Genomic DNA, 17,071 nt, shown 5'->3' with positions numbered 1-17,071 from the left:
GCCTGAGCCTGAGCTTGAGCGTGATCTTTTATAGAATTTAACAAATCATCAGCATCATGTACTGACCTAACATTGTGCATCTTATTGTTATACATGATTTTTAGAAATGCAGGAAATCTCATTTGTACTGTTGCACCAAATGATCTAAAGGAGTCCATGCGTCTCCCAAGCTCCCACTGCCTATCCAGTGTAGTTTTGGATAGGTCCGATCGTATTTCAAATGAGAAATCGGGACCTTTCATAGTACCTGCTTTCAAGGCCTGGTTCAAAATTTTTTCTTTGAGAGTGTAAGTCAGAAAGTTAATTAAGATTTTCCTTGGTTTGGTTCTTGCTGGGTTTAGGCGAAACGGATCTCTATGAATTCGTTGAATATCTCTATCAAGCACCTCAGCTGATTCATCCAATGTGAGAGAGCTTTTTAGTAGCTGTACTATGAAGATTTTCAGATCGCTTCCTTCTTTCCCCTCTGGAATTTTTAGAAGACGAATGTTATTACGTCTGGAATAATTTTCCAAGACTTCGATTCTTTCTTTCATATTTTCACCTTCTCCTTGGAGAGTGCGTACTTTAGAACTTACTGACTCCAGGTTTGCGGTCAGAACGCTTACCGAGTTTTCCAGCATTTCCGTTCTTCCACCAAGACTGTCAACCTTTTGACTCAACTCCTCACACGTTACCCTTATCTCAGCTTGATTATTTTTGGAGACCGCAAAGTCCTGCCTTATCTCTTCCCTCATTGCTGCGATGGAGGAAACTATTGCCTCAAGTGCCCTGCCGAAAGCCGGGTCATAGTTTTGGGGAGTAACTGTTTTTTCCTTCCCTACTATTACTCCCAGGACCTCTTTTCCTGTAATTTTCTTTAATTGGTCAGGGAGAGGGTTGTCGCTAGGGCTTTCTGTATGTGTTGTTATTAACGGCCCATCAGACGCTTCAAGCCCGGTAGATGTTTCTAGTGCCACCTCTTCTGATGGACTAACAAGGGGTGCGCTTAAATCTGGGATAGAATCAGTTTGTTGGTCTTCCTGCAGTGAACTAGCGCTTTCCAAAGCCGCAGCCATGTCCTGGGTAATCCGCAGCACTTGTGGTAGGGCCTTAAAATATGTTCTCAGGGAGGGGGCTATGTCCCCAGGGGCTTTTGTTTTGATTTTTTTATTTTTATTTTTATTCTTACTTTGAGGCTTGCTTTGGGTGGTGAGTGATTCTTTTGTTGTATTTATTTTCTTTTTTTTTGTCCACACCTTTTTTTGAGATTCACCCCAAGTGCCTTCTGGGTTAGGTAGTTTATCCCCCTCCAAGCTTACCGCTTTCCCTTTATTTTTGGTTTTACTTCTTGTAACTCTGAAATGTGAGTTTGGTGGGGAGCTAGGAAGCAAACTGTTCACCTCTGCCTCTGCATCCTTTCTAAATAGTTGAAAGACCTTACTTGTGTTGTTGTGCTCCCTTGGGCTTTGTGTCCTTGGCTCCTGGCTCACCTTCTCCACTTCAGCGCTCTCTGCGTCTTGCACTCCCCTGAGAAACGCCAGCACTCTCGAGGAGTTTTCCCCTCTCCCTCTCCCTCCACTGGTCGCCACAGAAGCTGCCGTGTGAGTGCACCGAGCTGCGGCCGCCCGGCCGCGCCTGATCTCCACGGCTGCCCGCCCCCAGAGTGGGAGAGTGGTGGAGGTGATCAGTCTGGCATATGGGGGATACGGCGGACACATTCACATTCACGGGAATGCGGTAATGCGGTGCAGTCAGCGTCAGCGTTTCCTCCGCAGATCGACCGCTCCCGGACAGCCAGAGGCACAGAGGCACAGAGGACGAGCCTCGGGATTGCAGCGCTCTCAGTGACACGGTTAGTTCGGTTAGTTCAGATAAGCAAAAGCATTTCAACGTAGCGGGAAAAAATCAGCCTCCGCGTTCGGTTCCCGTCATTACAAGCTTCTCATGGTAGCTGTGAAGGTCTCAGGAGGTTGCCGACGTGCGAGCCGCGTTAGCCTACGGCCGCCATGTTTCCGTGTTACAGAAAATAATACGCTTATGCCTGCTCATGTAAGGAAGAGTAATTACAAGGAAAACAATCCTACAGCAAGAGCATTTAGAGACCGCAAGGGGCCGCTCTCACTTACTATTTGTGTTCTGGATGTGAGGGTGCATTTTGCACTAAGGAAATAGCACTAGATGCCAGGAGTGAGATGGACGGAAAATTGTATCCCAACAGCACATTTAGCGCTATTTCATGGCGCAAAATGCCTTTTGGCGCTCCTTTTGGATGCAAGCGGGGCGTTTTGCGAGCGGGCGTTTTGTGATAAGAAAATAGTGTTAAATGCCGTAGGGTAAATTGAGTGATAATCCTACCCCAAGAGCATATATAGCGAGCGCGAGCAGCCGCTTGTGCTTGCTATTCATGTTTTGTTGCCGAGTTGGTGATGCAGCGTGCGCAAGGTAAAATAGTTTTATTTATTTATGTACTTACTTTACTCCATTCTGTCGTATGTCCAAGAACACTATTACCCCCACCCTGCCCCTCCCCCACCCCACCACCCCGCAGCACTCCTCTGCGAGACACTACTGCATATATTGGTAATAAAGAAGACTTGCAACTGTTAGAATCAATCCAAAAAAAGAATAGGCTTTGTGCAAAAAAATCTTTGAGTTGCAGCCAAACGATATTACAGTTAAAAATAATGCCCCAAAGAGAGGGAGACAAAATACCCTGCAAAGTTCAGTTTGCAAACCGCAATGAATGACACAATTCAATAATTGCTGATTATGAGCTTTTGTAATAAGTTAGTTCTATTTTTATAAAGATATAGATTGATATTGTGGAGGTAAGAGGGTTTTAAAAAATTCACACTGATTTCGCTAAAAGAAAAAAGGCAATTTTTCAGAGAAACAATTGTTTTGTGAGAGCAACAGCAGCTTGTGGCCGAGCGAACTATAAGTTAAATCTGAATATTACAAATTGCGAGGGCATGCATAACTTATAATATGGTGGCGAACTTGACAACATAGGCATTTTGAAAAGTTGTGAAGAGTATGCACTTAGCACAACTTGACCTAGCAAGGGGAAAAATTAATTTAGCCAATCTTAGTTATTACGCCCTTATCAACCTTTTCTATTTTTTTGTATTGCCAATTACTTTATTCTAAAGTCTCCCACTTTAATAACTGCAATCAAGGCTTTTTCTGTATTTTAAAACCCCGAGCTCGGTTATATTCATATTTACAGCCAATTCATAGCTTTTTCAACTTACCGGCAGTCCTGTAGCCAGTTCTGGATCTTCTTGGAGGGTGTTCCTGTTTCAGAGAATGGAAAGTCACGGTTCAGAGTTCAGAGATAAGCAATACACGCAAGTCATTGCCAAGGCGCGGTTGATAACTTGTCTTTCTTTTAGGTAAGCTTTGTTCAGCACGCAGCTTTTCTAAGTGAAAAAATGCCTTCCTACTTTCATAAACATGAAGCGATTCACATTTAATCTCCTCGGTCAAACCACGGTTTATGAGGGAATTCATCTGATAATATAAAACGAAGCAAGAGCTAATTCCTAGAATGTAAGAAATACAGACTTGAAACCAGACATGGATTTAGGGCCGAACTGACCTGTAGGGCAATCAGGAAGTACCCGATAACCAGGCCTGACTGGACAGTGAGTGGGTCGGTTTTTTAGCAGTTTGTGGGCCTGCTTTATGGCAAGGTGGGTGTTTTTTATTGTTGATTTTCCTAATATCCCCACAATATTGCCTGCCACATACACAAATATATGCAGTCCCGAATGCCTTGCAAAATAGCAAAACAGCGTGTCCTTACAGGTTTAAATATGACCCGATTTGCAAATGTAGGCCATTTTTGTTAGCCGTCTGATTAGAGAACAGGGCAAATTTTTGGGGTGCCCAAGCCCATTTTTTTTGCAGTCCGACCATCAGTAGTTTCACACTTCACTTGTAACTGTTGATACCTAGAAACTAACTGAATATCCCGATCAATTGCTACACTAATGTGACCATCCCTCTTCCTCATAAACAGAGCACACATCTTCGGTGTTTAGACCTATTTTTTAGTAATTTATCATATTGATCTCTTTCAGCCAGGGATCCCAATTTCAAATCTACAAACTAATGAAAAAAATACTAATTTGCTTCGTAAACCTTTGTAGCAAAAACACCACAATATCCTCCATAGGCCACCTACCTTCACTCTCCTTTTACATCCAAGGTGCCCTTTAAAAGTGTTCTGATGATTATCTGCAAACTTACCATGGAGTCAGCAATTCTGGGTGCATGGGTGGGGTTTAGGCTCGGGCTAAAATCTGAATGGGAAATAATATTTGGGAGTCATTATTTCCAAAGTGTTCACCTGTTTTGTCCGGAGTTGCACCCAGACATTTTGCTTACTTTGCACAAAGGGGCCCAGATGAAAACTTTGGACCGTGGTGCTACTGTGGATTTTTTTTATCTCTTCTTCCTTCTATCATACCTGCAGCGGCTTCGGCTGATCCAAATCCTCCAACCAACCAATGAGCACCATTTCAATCAATGCACTGCCATTAACTCTCCCCTTACACTAGGACTGCTTTTAAGTTAAGGCAATAAAAGACAGCTGTAGAATACACCACTTGCACTGGGGCACCACATTTCACTACAAGCAGCAGATTTCGTAGCGCTGACGAGGCTGAAGGAGTGGCAGGGACAGAAAAAAAATGGATTTTTCTTAGGGTACAAACAAATCCTCGCAGTGTTTCAGCCAGCTGGCTATCTTAATTCCCCTTCTATCCTTACTAAGTGCTTACTGTGCAGTGCTCCAAACCTTGCGCCTGTTTCACTGTAATACCCTTCAATACTTCTGTTACATAATGCTTTCCTTTTTGTTCAGTACCAGCACCTCATACTTGAAAATCACCAACTGTCCTTTCTGTCTAAACACTTCCACCTTCAAACATTTACTTCTTATGCTCTAGTCTAGACCTTTTTGTTCTCAGTAGCTACAACTTAAATTAGGCAAATAGTAAAACTTATCCTGTACACAAAAATAATGAACCCAGTAAGTGTAAGCTATGCAAACACTTACTACACAATAAACACATGTACAAAAATATATAATTTATAAAATGTAAACACATACTCGAAATTACAAACACATATAAGTGAAACACAATTTAGACACATATCATAACTGTATAAACTAATTTGGCTAGCATCCTCTAGTAGACATCATCAGATGTTAGAGCCATATATATTTCTGAGGCTTTGTAAACTCCAGTGTAGCCAGAGATATGCCTCTGTTAATCATCAATGTGTTTCAGTAGATGGAATTATACAGACCACCTTCTTCAGGGCAAATAATGAATATATATTTCAAGTTTAAAAAACTCTGGGGTAAAATTTCATGACTTTTAAATAAACGACTCTGCGCACAAACAAAAGCAACAAACAAATTACATAAATTAAAGACAAATTATTGAGTAATACATTATTTTTCCAGAGTAAACACATACAAAATATAAAAATCCTTCAGTAAAGATTTGTATATGGGAAAATCCGGTTGTCTTCAAGACACTGAGCGAAGCACATTGTTCCTTGCAGTGATACATATGAGTTAGTGTGATATAGGTTCCCAATGCATCTCATCTACTAATCGGTGAAATAGCGAGCGAGAGGAGCAGAGGTGTGCCGCAGGGCAGGGGAGTCAAGGAGCCGAGCTACCCCAGCCGCAGCTGCAGCCGTAACACCGAACGCAGAGCTGGAGTCAGAGCCGCGAGGGGTGTGTGCGAGCGGAGGTGAGCGGCAGCGACGAGCCGCGAGCCACGGTGCCTCCTACCGGTACCTCCCACCTTAGCCTCAGCCACCGCAGCTGCAGCCGGGCCTGGAGACGCGAGGAACCGCGAGCAGCGAAGTCCGTGGGAGGAGTAAGCCGCGAGTAGTTGGTGAGCGGCGAAGGGCAAGTGAAGGGTGGCCCGTCTCCCCCTCCTAGCATTCCGCCCCTTAAGCTCACTACAAGCCCAAGAGAGCAGTGGGCAGGAAGACAACGCCCCCAGCACCTGACTGGCAGCTGTAGCCTATTGGAAACCCTCAGCATCAGTCTGCGGCAGACAGCAGAAGACAGCAAAAAGCCGCCCCCTATTGGCACGAACCCCAGCAGAGGTGAGTGATCGGCCTCTGGTGCTGTGGGGGAGTAATACGGGCCAAGGAGAAAGAGTGGCTGCGTAGTAGAACAGACTCTGGTGTTGTGGGGGGGGGGGGGTACGGTGATTTAGTCCAAGGAGGAGGAGTTCCCGCACTGCATTGCTGATTTTGGATTACTAAATTGGGGCTGCCATTCCATCCACCCGCTGGTGTTTCCGGTACCTGCAGTTACCCGGTCGCTTGACATTGCCAAGGCTAAATACTACGCCACCTGTGATTGGGTGATTCGGCGTTGGCGGCTACATATTTATGTGACTGAAAGGGAATCTGATAGGGATAATGTAAATAACCCCCCCCCCCCCGGCATAACCCCCTTGAAAGGGTATGGCCCCCAAATTAAGACAGAAAGCACGGAAGGACGTGCAAGATGACAGCCTGGAGAAAAGCGAAATACTGGTAGAATCTAGGTCAAGGGAAGAGAGTCAAGAGAGTCTGATGTCTCAGGAGGACAGTCCCGCGGGGAGACGCAAGAAAAGGAAATATAAAAAAGGATCTAAAAAGGCCCCGCATGCAAAGAAGGGGTGCACCTTAACATCTTCTAAAAAGAAGACCACCGAGCCCTTAAATTCCGTAAAGGACTTCTTAGGGAAACACTATAAAGTCCAGAATCCAACTGCAACTAATGTGGACTCGGAAGAGGAGGATGGCCCCGAGACAACAAATAAAGAAACAGATGTTGTGGTCCAAGTGGATCAAAACTTGAGAGAAACGCCAGAAAAAGTACTGGAAGATGAGATGGAGGACCCCCTGTTAATAAATTTATCACTTCATGGTCAGAATTCAAATCTGCTGTTACCTCGGCTCTCGTCATCCCCAAATCTGTTCTCCTGTCAAGCTGTGGGGAACGAAGAGCACAGGAGAAGAGACAGCCTAGAGACAAGTTTCGTTTGGGGGGCAACCCCCAACCTAGCACCATTGAGTGAAGAAAGGGGAAATAGCTCAAATACGCAGAACCCTGGAAAAAATGGAAGCCAAATAGTCCCTGAGAGAAACAGTCAACAGGATCCCGATCTTTCAGCTGCCCCTTCCACCTCAATGATGGACCTTCTACAAATGCTACAAAAAACCCTACAAGGGATCCTCGAAGTTTCACTGTTGAACAATGGGGTTCTGAATGCCCAAAAGCAATACCTAAAGAAGATAGAGTATGAGTTGACTGGAATCAAAGGACAAATGTCTACCTTGATAAGACCAGTAGGAACTCCCCAAGTGAATGATCAAAGCTTGGAAAGCGACTTAGTAGAGCCTTCGGATAATGTGTATATCTCTAGGCGCCCTATGTTGGTAAGAAGGAGATGTGATCATGTAAGAGCCCACACTAAAGGTAGGGCAGGCAAAAAGCAGGTCAGACAGGTAGCGCCAAAGGGAAAGACTAAGAGAAAGGAAACCGGAGGTATACTAAATGTTATGGCTCGGTCCTTTGTACAGACCAGACCCTCGGAAATAGAAGGGATAAGGAAGGCTCCAAACACACAGAAAAAGAGGCAGACTGGTAAGGACCCAAAAGAGATAGTACAAAAGAATAAACCTACAAGCCAGAGAATATCCAACCTACTAAAAAACCAAAGGCAGACCCCCCGAGATATCGTAACCTGGAAGTTACACCCCAGTCACACGAGTTAGAAATGGGTGCAACAGGGAAGAAAGTTCCAAGACAGTTAATCATAGCGCCCCTAGAGAAGGGAGATGATCAGGGGAATAATAAATGGGTCTACTTAGAATCAGCTGAAGAAGGCCAAAGGGGTAAGAAGTCAAGAAAAATAAAACCCCTAAATAGATCAAAAATGTTGGCGATCTTCTCTAAATGTGTAAGCCTGAGTGGGATCGATACAAAAGATCTAAGACAGGTGGGCTTCATAGATAGCATGTCAGGTAGGGAAATAACAAAAGTATGGTTATACTCAGACTTGGTAAAAAAGGCAATTCTGAGGGCAGCCAGTGAAATCCTCCAAGAGGGAGTAAAGGTGTTGACTGAAAAAGACTTAAAGGGAAATGCTGTTCCAGGAAGGGACTTCCTAAATTGTCATGCAGGTCTGAGGAAGAGACAGGTGAGATTACACCAGGGCAAAGAGGAAGGGGGTAACCAACTAAAGATAGTGATAAATAACACTGCGAAAGAGGATTGGTGGGGCAATTGGAGTCAATGCAGTTATGTAGGTTGTGGAAAAGTAAATTTTGCCATGTTCTGTGTCCCTACGTGTCCTCCATCTTATGTTATGTGTGCATGATTAATATGCATATGTATTCCCCATGTTTGATTAAAGACGCAATTACAGTTGTGTTCATCACTAGTATACTAGTTTCCAGTTCTCGTGAAAGCTACGAGTATTAGGCCTATGTAAAGTTACGTTGCCACGTTTCTCAGTGTGCATGTTATTTCATTGAAAAGTCCCCGTTTCTAGGCCTCAAAAGGGCCCGGACACCAGATTCAGCTCCTGTCTCCTGAACCCTCGCTGAGGAGCGATACAGCCCCCACCTGTATCCTCGACCCTTCACTTACTTCCTGCCTCACAGTGCCCGGCTCGGCCTGGCTCTGCCTACGAGTCTGCCAAGAGTATGTTATGATTCTAGTTATCAGTCCAGCCCTCCTTCTCTGCATTCCTAAGCTACTGAATCGCATCAATAGTTTCCGTCATTGTCTAGCCTTTACGTCTCCATGTAAGAGAAATACTGCATTTAATGGTCATTTAATATTCCTCAACACGCACTACATGTAGAATAATGCATGCTCCAGTCTTAGAGTCTGTTAGCCTCTCCCCTCCTGACTCTTAGATTATATCAACATGTTCTCTAAACATTAGATACTAGATAGGGTTTAGGTACATGTCGCCCTGACTCTCCAGACTTCAGTCTCTACTCCTAGCACAGAGTTCATAGCCCCCAGCTTCTCCTAGTAACACGTCATTGTCAGTTTGCGCGCACCATTAGGTTAGAGGTCCCGGCTCCTTAGGTAGCCCCCTCCATGTTTCCGCCCCATTTATGACATACTCTGTTACGTTTACATCACATGTCTATGTATACGCCTCTTGTTACACCCACTTTCACCCTTATCTTTCGCGACTGCTATTGACCACACCCACTGCTCCGCCTACTGTAATTCACTGTAATGCAATTGTTTTAGTATATATACTTGTGCACTGTTATTAAAGTTGTGCTAGCTAGCCATCCCAGATCTTGTCCGTGCAGGTTGTCCTGTTCCTGTCCTTTATGCTGTATTAAACCTGCAAACTCCTACTACCTCGAATCTTGACTCTTATTTATTGAGCTATCTGTTATTCATATATTCATTCAAAAATAGAGGTATTATTTATTTATTTACCACATAATGGCGCCCGAACAGGGACTTGCCCTTTCCCCACGCGCCGGTGAAGCCACGCCGGCCCCCTGACCCTCTGCAGCCGTGACGGAACCATACCGTGCACCGGCAGATATTTCTGCTTCAAGTATCCCTCAGGCCCACGGAGGAGACGGAGGTGGCGGTCCAGCATCCAGACGAGGCGGTGGAGGAACGCGGCGAGTCCTGACCAGAGCCCAAGCCGAGAGTCCAAGGTCCGAGGTATCCGGAGGCCCACCCGTAACAGAAGTCCGAAGTTCGTCCGTCCGGCGTCGAAGCAGTCCAGTCCAGTCCGAGGCCTTCCGTTCTTGCTGCCCGGTGAGTACCGTTGCTGGGGTAGTATCTAGACAGGGTCAATCTAATTGACTCTGGTCCGTGGGTTTTGGTGGTACACAGACCCAAAACGAAGTGTCCACTTCGGTGGATGCGGGTCCTGACGTGTCTCTTTATGAGACCGGTAAGTTTCGTACTGTTTTAGCAGTGCATCTAGTTTCTGTTCTAGTCAGTTCTGTTCTCGAGAAGATTCATGTATTCTGTTTTCAGTATTCCAGGTAGTATTCTGTTCGAACTGTTATTTTAAATGTTCTTCATGTATTTTTAATGTCGTGGTATGAGAGTGGAGTAATTATCGTGTTCATTGTGTATTGTATTGTGTCTAGATTACAGTTCAGTCATGCCTTTATTCTCGAAATTACGTCAGTTAAAAACCAGAAAAGGTCTGCTAGAAGCAGCAGTTCCTGTGCCGCCTAGGGACAGTCCAGGTCATTTTATGTATCAGAAGCATGGCATAAGTGCCATATTGTATCTAGATTTATGGGTAGAGTACACCAAAGAGTTAGAAGAAAAGTATAGATGGCCCGTATCAGGTACGTGGGATGCCGAGTGCATCATGAGAGTAGAAGAAGCATTATGGAAAAAGAAAGCCAGACAGTCACAGAAAGATGCCATCGAGTTATGGCGTAAAGAATCTCATAGAAGAACCGAAAAAGAAATCAGAAAGTCAGAATTAAGTAGAGAATCCTTAGAACGAGCCCAAGAAAGGGAACTAATCGAGATAGGTGAACGAGTTAAAACCGAACAGTCAGACAGACAGAGGAATGCCCTCATCAAGGGTATGTATCCTCTTCTTGCCGAGGGCTTGCCAAAAGCGACCCCGGAGGCATCCAGTAATTTTCCGCCACCATTAGTTCCGACCAAGCTACGTCACAAACCGACCGCAGCTGATATATTCATCTCGTCCTATTTGGACGACGCAGTCCCAGAATATGCGAATCCTGTTCCGCCAGTCCCTGTAAATAATGTAAATCCTGCTCCTCCAGACACCGGGGCACCTTTTGCAGTACCTGCTACGGTACCCCCGGTCCAGCCTACATTACAATTTCCCACTCTGCCAGCACGAAGAGTATCAGTCGACGATTCCAGTTTAGGGGCCGCAGGAGGAGGTCCTCCTGGTACCCCGCCGCCACACCAACGTGTAACGTTAGTCGAGTTACATGAATGTGCGTTACAGCGTACGCCCAAATATAAGTCCGTTGCAGATATCCGACGAGCTCTCACTGAATGCCGCTATGATCCAGTTGCAGGTGATGATAGTACAGTAATATATTCCATCCGTGTATGACGGGTGACCGGGTATTTGGACACCCTACCGGATATGAAAGGAGATCTAGACAGAATATATCGTTTCATCCGTACAGGGGATGATCCAGAAAGTATTGGCGAAGCCATGTCTCAAAGGAAAGCTGAGATCCAGCTCATGTTATTAAAGTTTCTGATTAATTGTTTAATAAGAGAACAAGATTCTCCGACTAAAGATCCGGCCGAAATGAGAATCCTGACAAGGTGGAGTGATAATATAGCCGAGGGTAAGCACAGAACCATCAGTAGTATAGAGAGTATGTACAAGAAAATTCGTAAAGAAATAATAAGGTTACACGAGAAACGCAAAGAAGCACTAGTAAACGAGAAAGAGAATGACTCTTCTACTGAAGAGGTAGACGACGAGAATCTCACCAGAATAGCGTATGTAGGAAAATCTAGATTTCCAGACCGCCATTTACGCCTAGACCGATACAGAAAAGGGGGTGGTGATGAACAGAGTGTCTGAATTAAGCAGACCACTCTTACCCAGTCCAAAGATCAGGGCTTGATCCATCACCGTTATTTATCTCACTGCCCCATCCCAGCTCAGAACCTGGCTATATGCAAATTAGTCTGTCCCTGGCCCAGTGCATCATGGGAACAGGGCAGACCAAACTACCAAGCCAATTCTTCACCAGAAAGGAGACAAGCTACCGGGGACCGGTTTCTGGCATTTCAGCCTCTTCGGCCCGGCTTGCTTGAATCCTGATGGAGCAGTGAGAAAGGGACTCATGTCTGAGTATACCCTGCCACACCTATAGTGGCCAAAAACGATACAGAAAAGGGGGTGGTGATGAACAGAGTGTCTGAATTAAGCAGACCACTCTTACCCAGTCCAAAGATCAGGGCTTGATCCATCACCGTTATTTATCTCACTGCCCCATCCCAGCTCAGAACCTGGCTATATGCAAATTAGTCTGTCCCTGGCCCAGTGCATCATGGGAACAGGGCAGACCAAACTACCAAGCCAATTCTTCACCAGAAAGGAGACAAGCTACCGGGGACCGGTTTCTGGCATTTCAGCCTCTTCGGCCCGGCTTGCTTGAATCCTGATGGAGCAGTGAGAAAGGGACTCATGTCTGAGTATACCCTGCCACACCTATAGTGGCCAAAAACGATACAGAAAAGGGGGTGGTGATGAACAGAGTGTCTGAATTAAGCAGACCACTCTTACCCAGTCCAAAGATCAGGGCTTGATCCATCACCGTTATTTATCTCACTGCCCCATCCCAGCTCAGAACCTGGCTATATGCAAATTAGTCTGTCCCTGGCCCAGTGCATCATGGGAACAGGGCAGACCAAACTACCAAGCCATTTACGCCTAGAGCACAAGAAAACTGTTCCTCATCCAGCACCAGAACAAGGTTCTCTAGAACAAGTATTTCAAGCTACCGATCACATTCTGAAATCACGAATCGGTTACAGTGAGTTAAGTACTATGCATGAACAAGAACTAGCCCGATCAGCAGTCCGATGGATTACTGATTCTACCACTTTTCCAGACGAAATAGTGGCACAAATGTTTCTGAAACTGCCCCCAGCCGAGCAACGACTGGTGGGTATGTATATGATCCAGCACCTCATTACTCTGTATGAGGGTCAACATTCTGATCCAGGTCCGTTACATGATGTCCTGAACGAGTTACTCCAGTATAGATGGAAAGGTCTAGGTACCGATTTAATTAGTGTCATTCTAGAACAGCGTCACAAATATAGAACGTTCCTGAACCCACATTTTGTTCATGTCTCACCTCCAGAAAGTAAACCGTTTTACATAGATAGACAGAATCCGTTACGAGAAGTACACCCAGTCAGGACAGCAGATGGTGAAATGCAAAGAGTGTTTGTTTACACCCCGATTACAAAAATGGAACTCTTAGAGATGAAGAAATTAATTCCCTGTCATGACAAAGATCCAGCAGGGTTCCACCGAGAATTAAAAGACATGCTCCGTATGGGAGAATACACGTATCCAGATATAATTAAAATGTTAAAAGTCCTGTTGCCCGCAGGGGTATATGAAAAACTCAAGGAAAAAGAATGGGAGGTGGGAGAGAAAAAGATCGATTGGGCAGCTCTAGAAGCTGAAGATAAGATACGAGTACCAGGTACCAGTCTTGGAGAGAAATGTAAAGAATTACCTGAACTGTTAATACAAGTTTTGCCAAGATTATTAGCCACTAAAAAGGAAGACTGGGATGCAATCTCAGCCTGTAAACAGAAACACGACGAAGACACTAGTGATTTTTATTCTAGATTCGAGAAATGCTTTAGTATTAACAGTGGCCTCAAGACAAGTAGCGAGTCATACCCTCATCTCTTTGTTACTAAATTAGTCGAGAATTCAAGTCCACAAGTTAAGAACCGAGTTTTGAAAGTCGAAAGTACCTGGCAAGCTAATACCCCGTCCCAAATGTTACAGATGCTCCAGTATCACCAGAATAGAATCAGAGAAGAGCAAGATCATGAAAGAAAACGTATGAAAGACACGAAAATGAAAGTACTAGTTGCACAATCTGTTCCTCAAGACAGTCAGAAGAGGGGTCCGAATCAAGCCAGTCATCCTGCAGTTCCCGTTAAAGGGACCTGCAATTATTGTAAACAGCCAGGTCATTATCTAAACGAGTGTGCAGTTCTGAAACACAACATAGCTACCGGTAAGACTAAAGAAAGACCACGTCCGCCTAGACAAGAACAAGTTTCACAGACTTCTCAGCCACAGAATGCACAACAGACAGTTCCAGCACCGCAGCCTATTGCTGCAACACAGCATGTTACACAGCAGATGTACCAGTATGCACAGTCCGAGTATCCAGAGTATCAGCCGTACTCATGAAACAGCCTAGAGAGGGAGGTAGGCTTGCCTCTCATCGAGATACCTGTAGATCAAGAGGGTCCCTATGTTCATAGTCAAGTATTAGGGAAAGACAGAAAGTTTCTGATTGATACAGGGGCAAGTAGGACCACCATCAGTCACGCCGAAGTTCCAGGGGCTCCGCTCTCAGGCTCTAGAAATGTTTCCCTTGGTTTTTCAGGAAAGCCTATTGTAAACGAGATATCTAAACCAGTTACTCTAGAAGTAGGTCCATTGTCCCGAACTACTGATCTGTTACTTACGAAGTCATGTCCAGAAAATCTGTTAGGTATTAAAACACTGAAAGAATTAGGTGCAGTCATATGTTGTTCCCCAGAGGGAATACGCTTGTTCTTACGTGACTTCAAGGGTCACTATGTATTACGAGATTTTGATCCGAGATTGTCCAATGTTCCACAGCATTTATGGGCGCAAGGTCCAACTGATGTTGGTTATATGCAAATCACACCCCATCGTGTGACTCTTAAGCCAGGTGTAGTGTTACCGCGAATCAGACAGTACAGACTGCCACCTGAGGCTGTAGCAGCCTTATCCAAAATTATTGACGAGCTCATCGCTCAAGGAGTAGTTGTAGAAACTGACTCCAATGTATGTAATTCTCCGATCATTCCAGTCATGAAACGTACTGATCCAAATGCACCCCCAGTATATCGATTAGTGATTGACCTTCGAGAACTCAATAAATGTGTTATTCCCCAGTACCCAGTTGTCCCAGATATCTCTTCCCTATTGACAGCCATTGATTCTGAAGCCACATTTTTTACAGTCATAGACCTCAAGAACGCATTTTTCAGTGTCCCCATTCATCCAGACAGCCAGTTTCTTTTCGGATTTTGTTTAAATGGAAGGAGCTATATGTTCACACGCGTTCCTCAAGGTTTCACAGAAAGTCCAAGTATTTACAGTCAAGCACTTAAGAGACAACTAGACAACATTCACATGCCAACTGACACTGCCCTGCTCCAGTATGTCGATGATCTACTGATCACAGCCCGTTCTGAACGTGCTTGCGAGCGAGCATCACTTACAGTCTTGTATTTCCTTGCCGAGATGGGGCAAAAGGTGTCCCCTTCGAAGCTTCAATTCTGTGTCCAGCAAGTGATCTACTTAGGCCACTTACTGTCCAAGAGGGGTAGGCAGTTGACACCTGACCGTATCCAGTTAATAGCGAGTCTTCCTCAGCCCAAGACCCAGAAGGAGGTACGTGCTTTTATCGGCCTCACTTCTTACTGCAGACAATGGATTCCTCAGTATGCATTTCTAGCCAAGCCACTGATACAGTTAACGACACAGGAGGCAGCCGTATCGACTGTCCTCCCTTGGACATCTGAACATACACTTAGTTTCAATGAATTAAAGAAAGCCTTATGCCAAGCTCCAGTTCTAGCTACACCGAACTACAGTAAGCCTTTTACACTTTTCGTCACTGAACGTGAAGGTACAGCATTATCTGTTCTCACACAAGATCAAGCAGGACAATACAAGCCCTGTGCTTATTTTTCGAGCACACTAGATCCAGTAGCCCAGGCTCTGCCTGCGTGCCTCAAGTCAGTTGCAGCCACAGCACTAGCGATCAGACAAAGTGATTCCATAGTATTAGGACATTCCTTGACAGTACAAGTTCCACACTCCGTGGAAGTTCTTTTAAACCGAACACAGACTCAGCACTTGACAATTGCACGTTTAACAGGTTATGAACTGACACTGTTCCAGCCACACATAGAAATCAGACGCTGCAACGTTCTAAATCCTGCTACACTGTTACCGTCAGTTAATTCGAATCCTGCCACACACGACTGTGTGGAAGTAGTTAACACTATGACTAAGCCAAGACAAGATCTGACAGATATTCCATTAGCAGATCCCGACCTGACACTTTATGTGGATGGTTCATGTATGAGAACAAGTACAGGAGAACTAGTAGCCGCGTATGCAGTGACTACAGACACTGAAGTTATAGAGACACATCGTATTGACACTCTGTCTGCTCAAGCAGCGGAGCTAGTTGCTCTGACTCAAGCCTGCATACGTGCCAGGAACCTGAAAGTTAACATTTACACAGATTCACGTTACGCATTTGGAGTCGTACACGACTTTGGAGTGCTCTGGCAGGAGAGAGGTTTCATGACTTCTCATGGAACCAAGATTCAGCATGGTCTCCTTATTCAAGCTCTGTTAGATGCATACACTTACCGACATCTATTGCCGTCATGAAGTGCAAAGCACATACGAAAGTTACTGACATTATTTCCCAAGGTAATGATCTAGCAGATCGCACAGCCAAGCTTACAGCACAGACTCCAGACATTTCAGTTAATCCGACACAGACACATACTCCAGATCTGACTACCTGTATGACAGTTAAGGACCCTACTCAAGATGTCATAGATATCCAGTTACATGCTACTCCCGATGAAATCAAGAAATGGTCCGAACAAGGAGGGGTCCAGACAGATCAGGGATGGGTAACGAAAGGAAAAGCCACATGGTTTCTCCCCGACTCTATGGTTCAAGTCATTATCAATACCGCACATAGTCCAGCACATTTAGGAGAAAAAGCTATGTTAGATAGTATCCAGAACATTTGGTCCAACAAGCATTTACGAGCTGCAGCCAAGCAGAAGGTCTGTACCTGTATGATATGTTGCCAGTTTAATCCAGGTAAAAGTGTCCCGATGGAACAAGGGGGATTCCAGCCTCCTGACCACCCTTTTGAAGTCCTCCAGATGGATTATATTCAGATGGAGCGATGTCGAGGTTTCAAGTATGTCCTTGTAGTTGTATGCGCTTTGTCCAGGTGGACAGAAGCATATCCAGTCCCAGATTACACAGCCGCGACCACTGCCAAGCAGTTGGTTCGTGAATTCTTCCCCCGTTATGGACTCCCAAGGGTCGTGTATTCTGACAACGGCCAGCCATTCTTATCTGAGCTCATGAAACACATCTCCCTTTTGTTAGGGTACCAGTGGAAGTTCCATTGTGTACGCCATCCTGAAGCAGCCGGTCTCGTAGAGAGACATAATCAGACCCTGAAAATCCGTATTGCTAAAGTATGTAAA

At 45.0% G+C, this 17,071-nt stretch overlaps 1 protein-coding gene across 2 annotated transcripts in view; it reads right to left on the bottom strand.

The window, feature by feature from the left end:
* The window catches only part of TESPA1 (thymocyte expressed, positive selection associated 1), a 624,465-nt gene that overhangs the window by 356,021 nt on the left and 251,373 nt on the right, over window positions 1–17,071 (bottom strand). For both annotated transcript variants that reach the window (XM_078688622.1, XM_078688631.1), the window contains exon 3: window positions 3,237–3,279. In XM_078688622.1, coding sequence (XP_078544748.1) covers window positions 3,237–3,279 — 43 coding nt within the window. The remainder of the gene's footprint in view (window positions 1–3,236; window positions 3,280–17,071) is intronic.

This window comes from Lissotriton helveticus, chromosome 1_1, assembly GCF_964261635.1.
Source record: "Lissotriton helveticus chromosome 1_1, aLisHel1.1, whole genome shotgun sequence".
Classification (NCBI taxonomy): Eukaryota; Metazoa; Chordata; class Amphibia; order Caudata; family Salamandridae; genus Lissotriton; species Lissotriton helveticus.
Note: the sequence above shows the minus strand (reverse complement) of the source record. Positions and strands in the feature narration are given on the sequence as shown.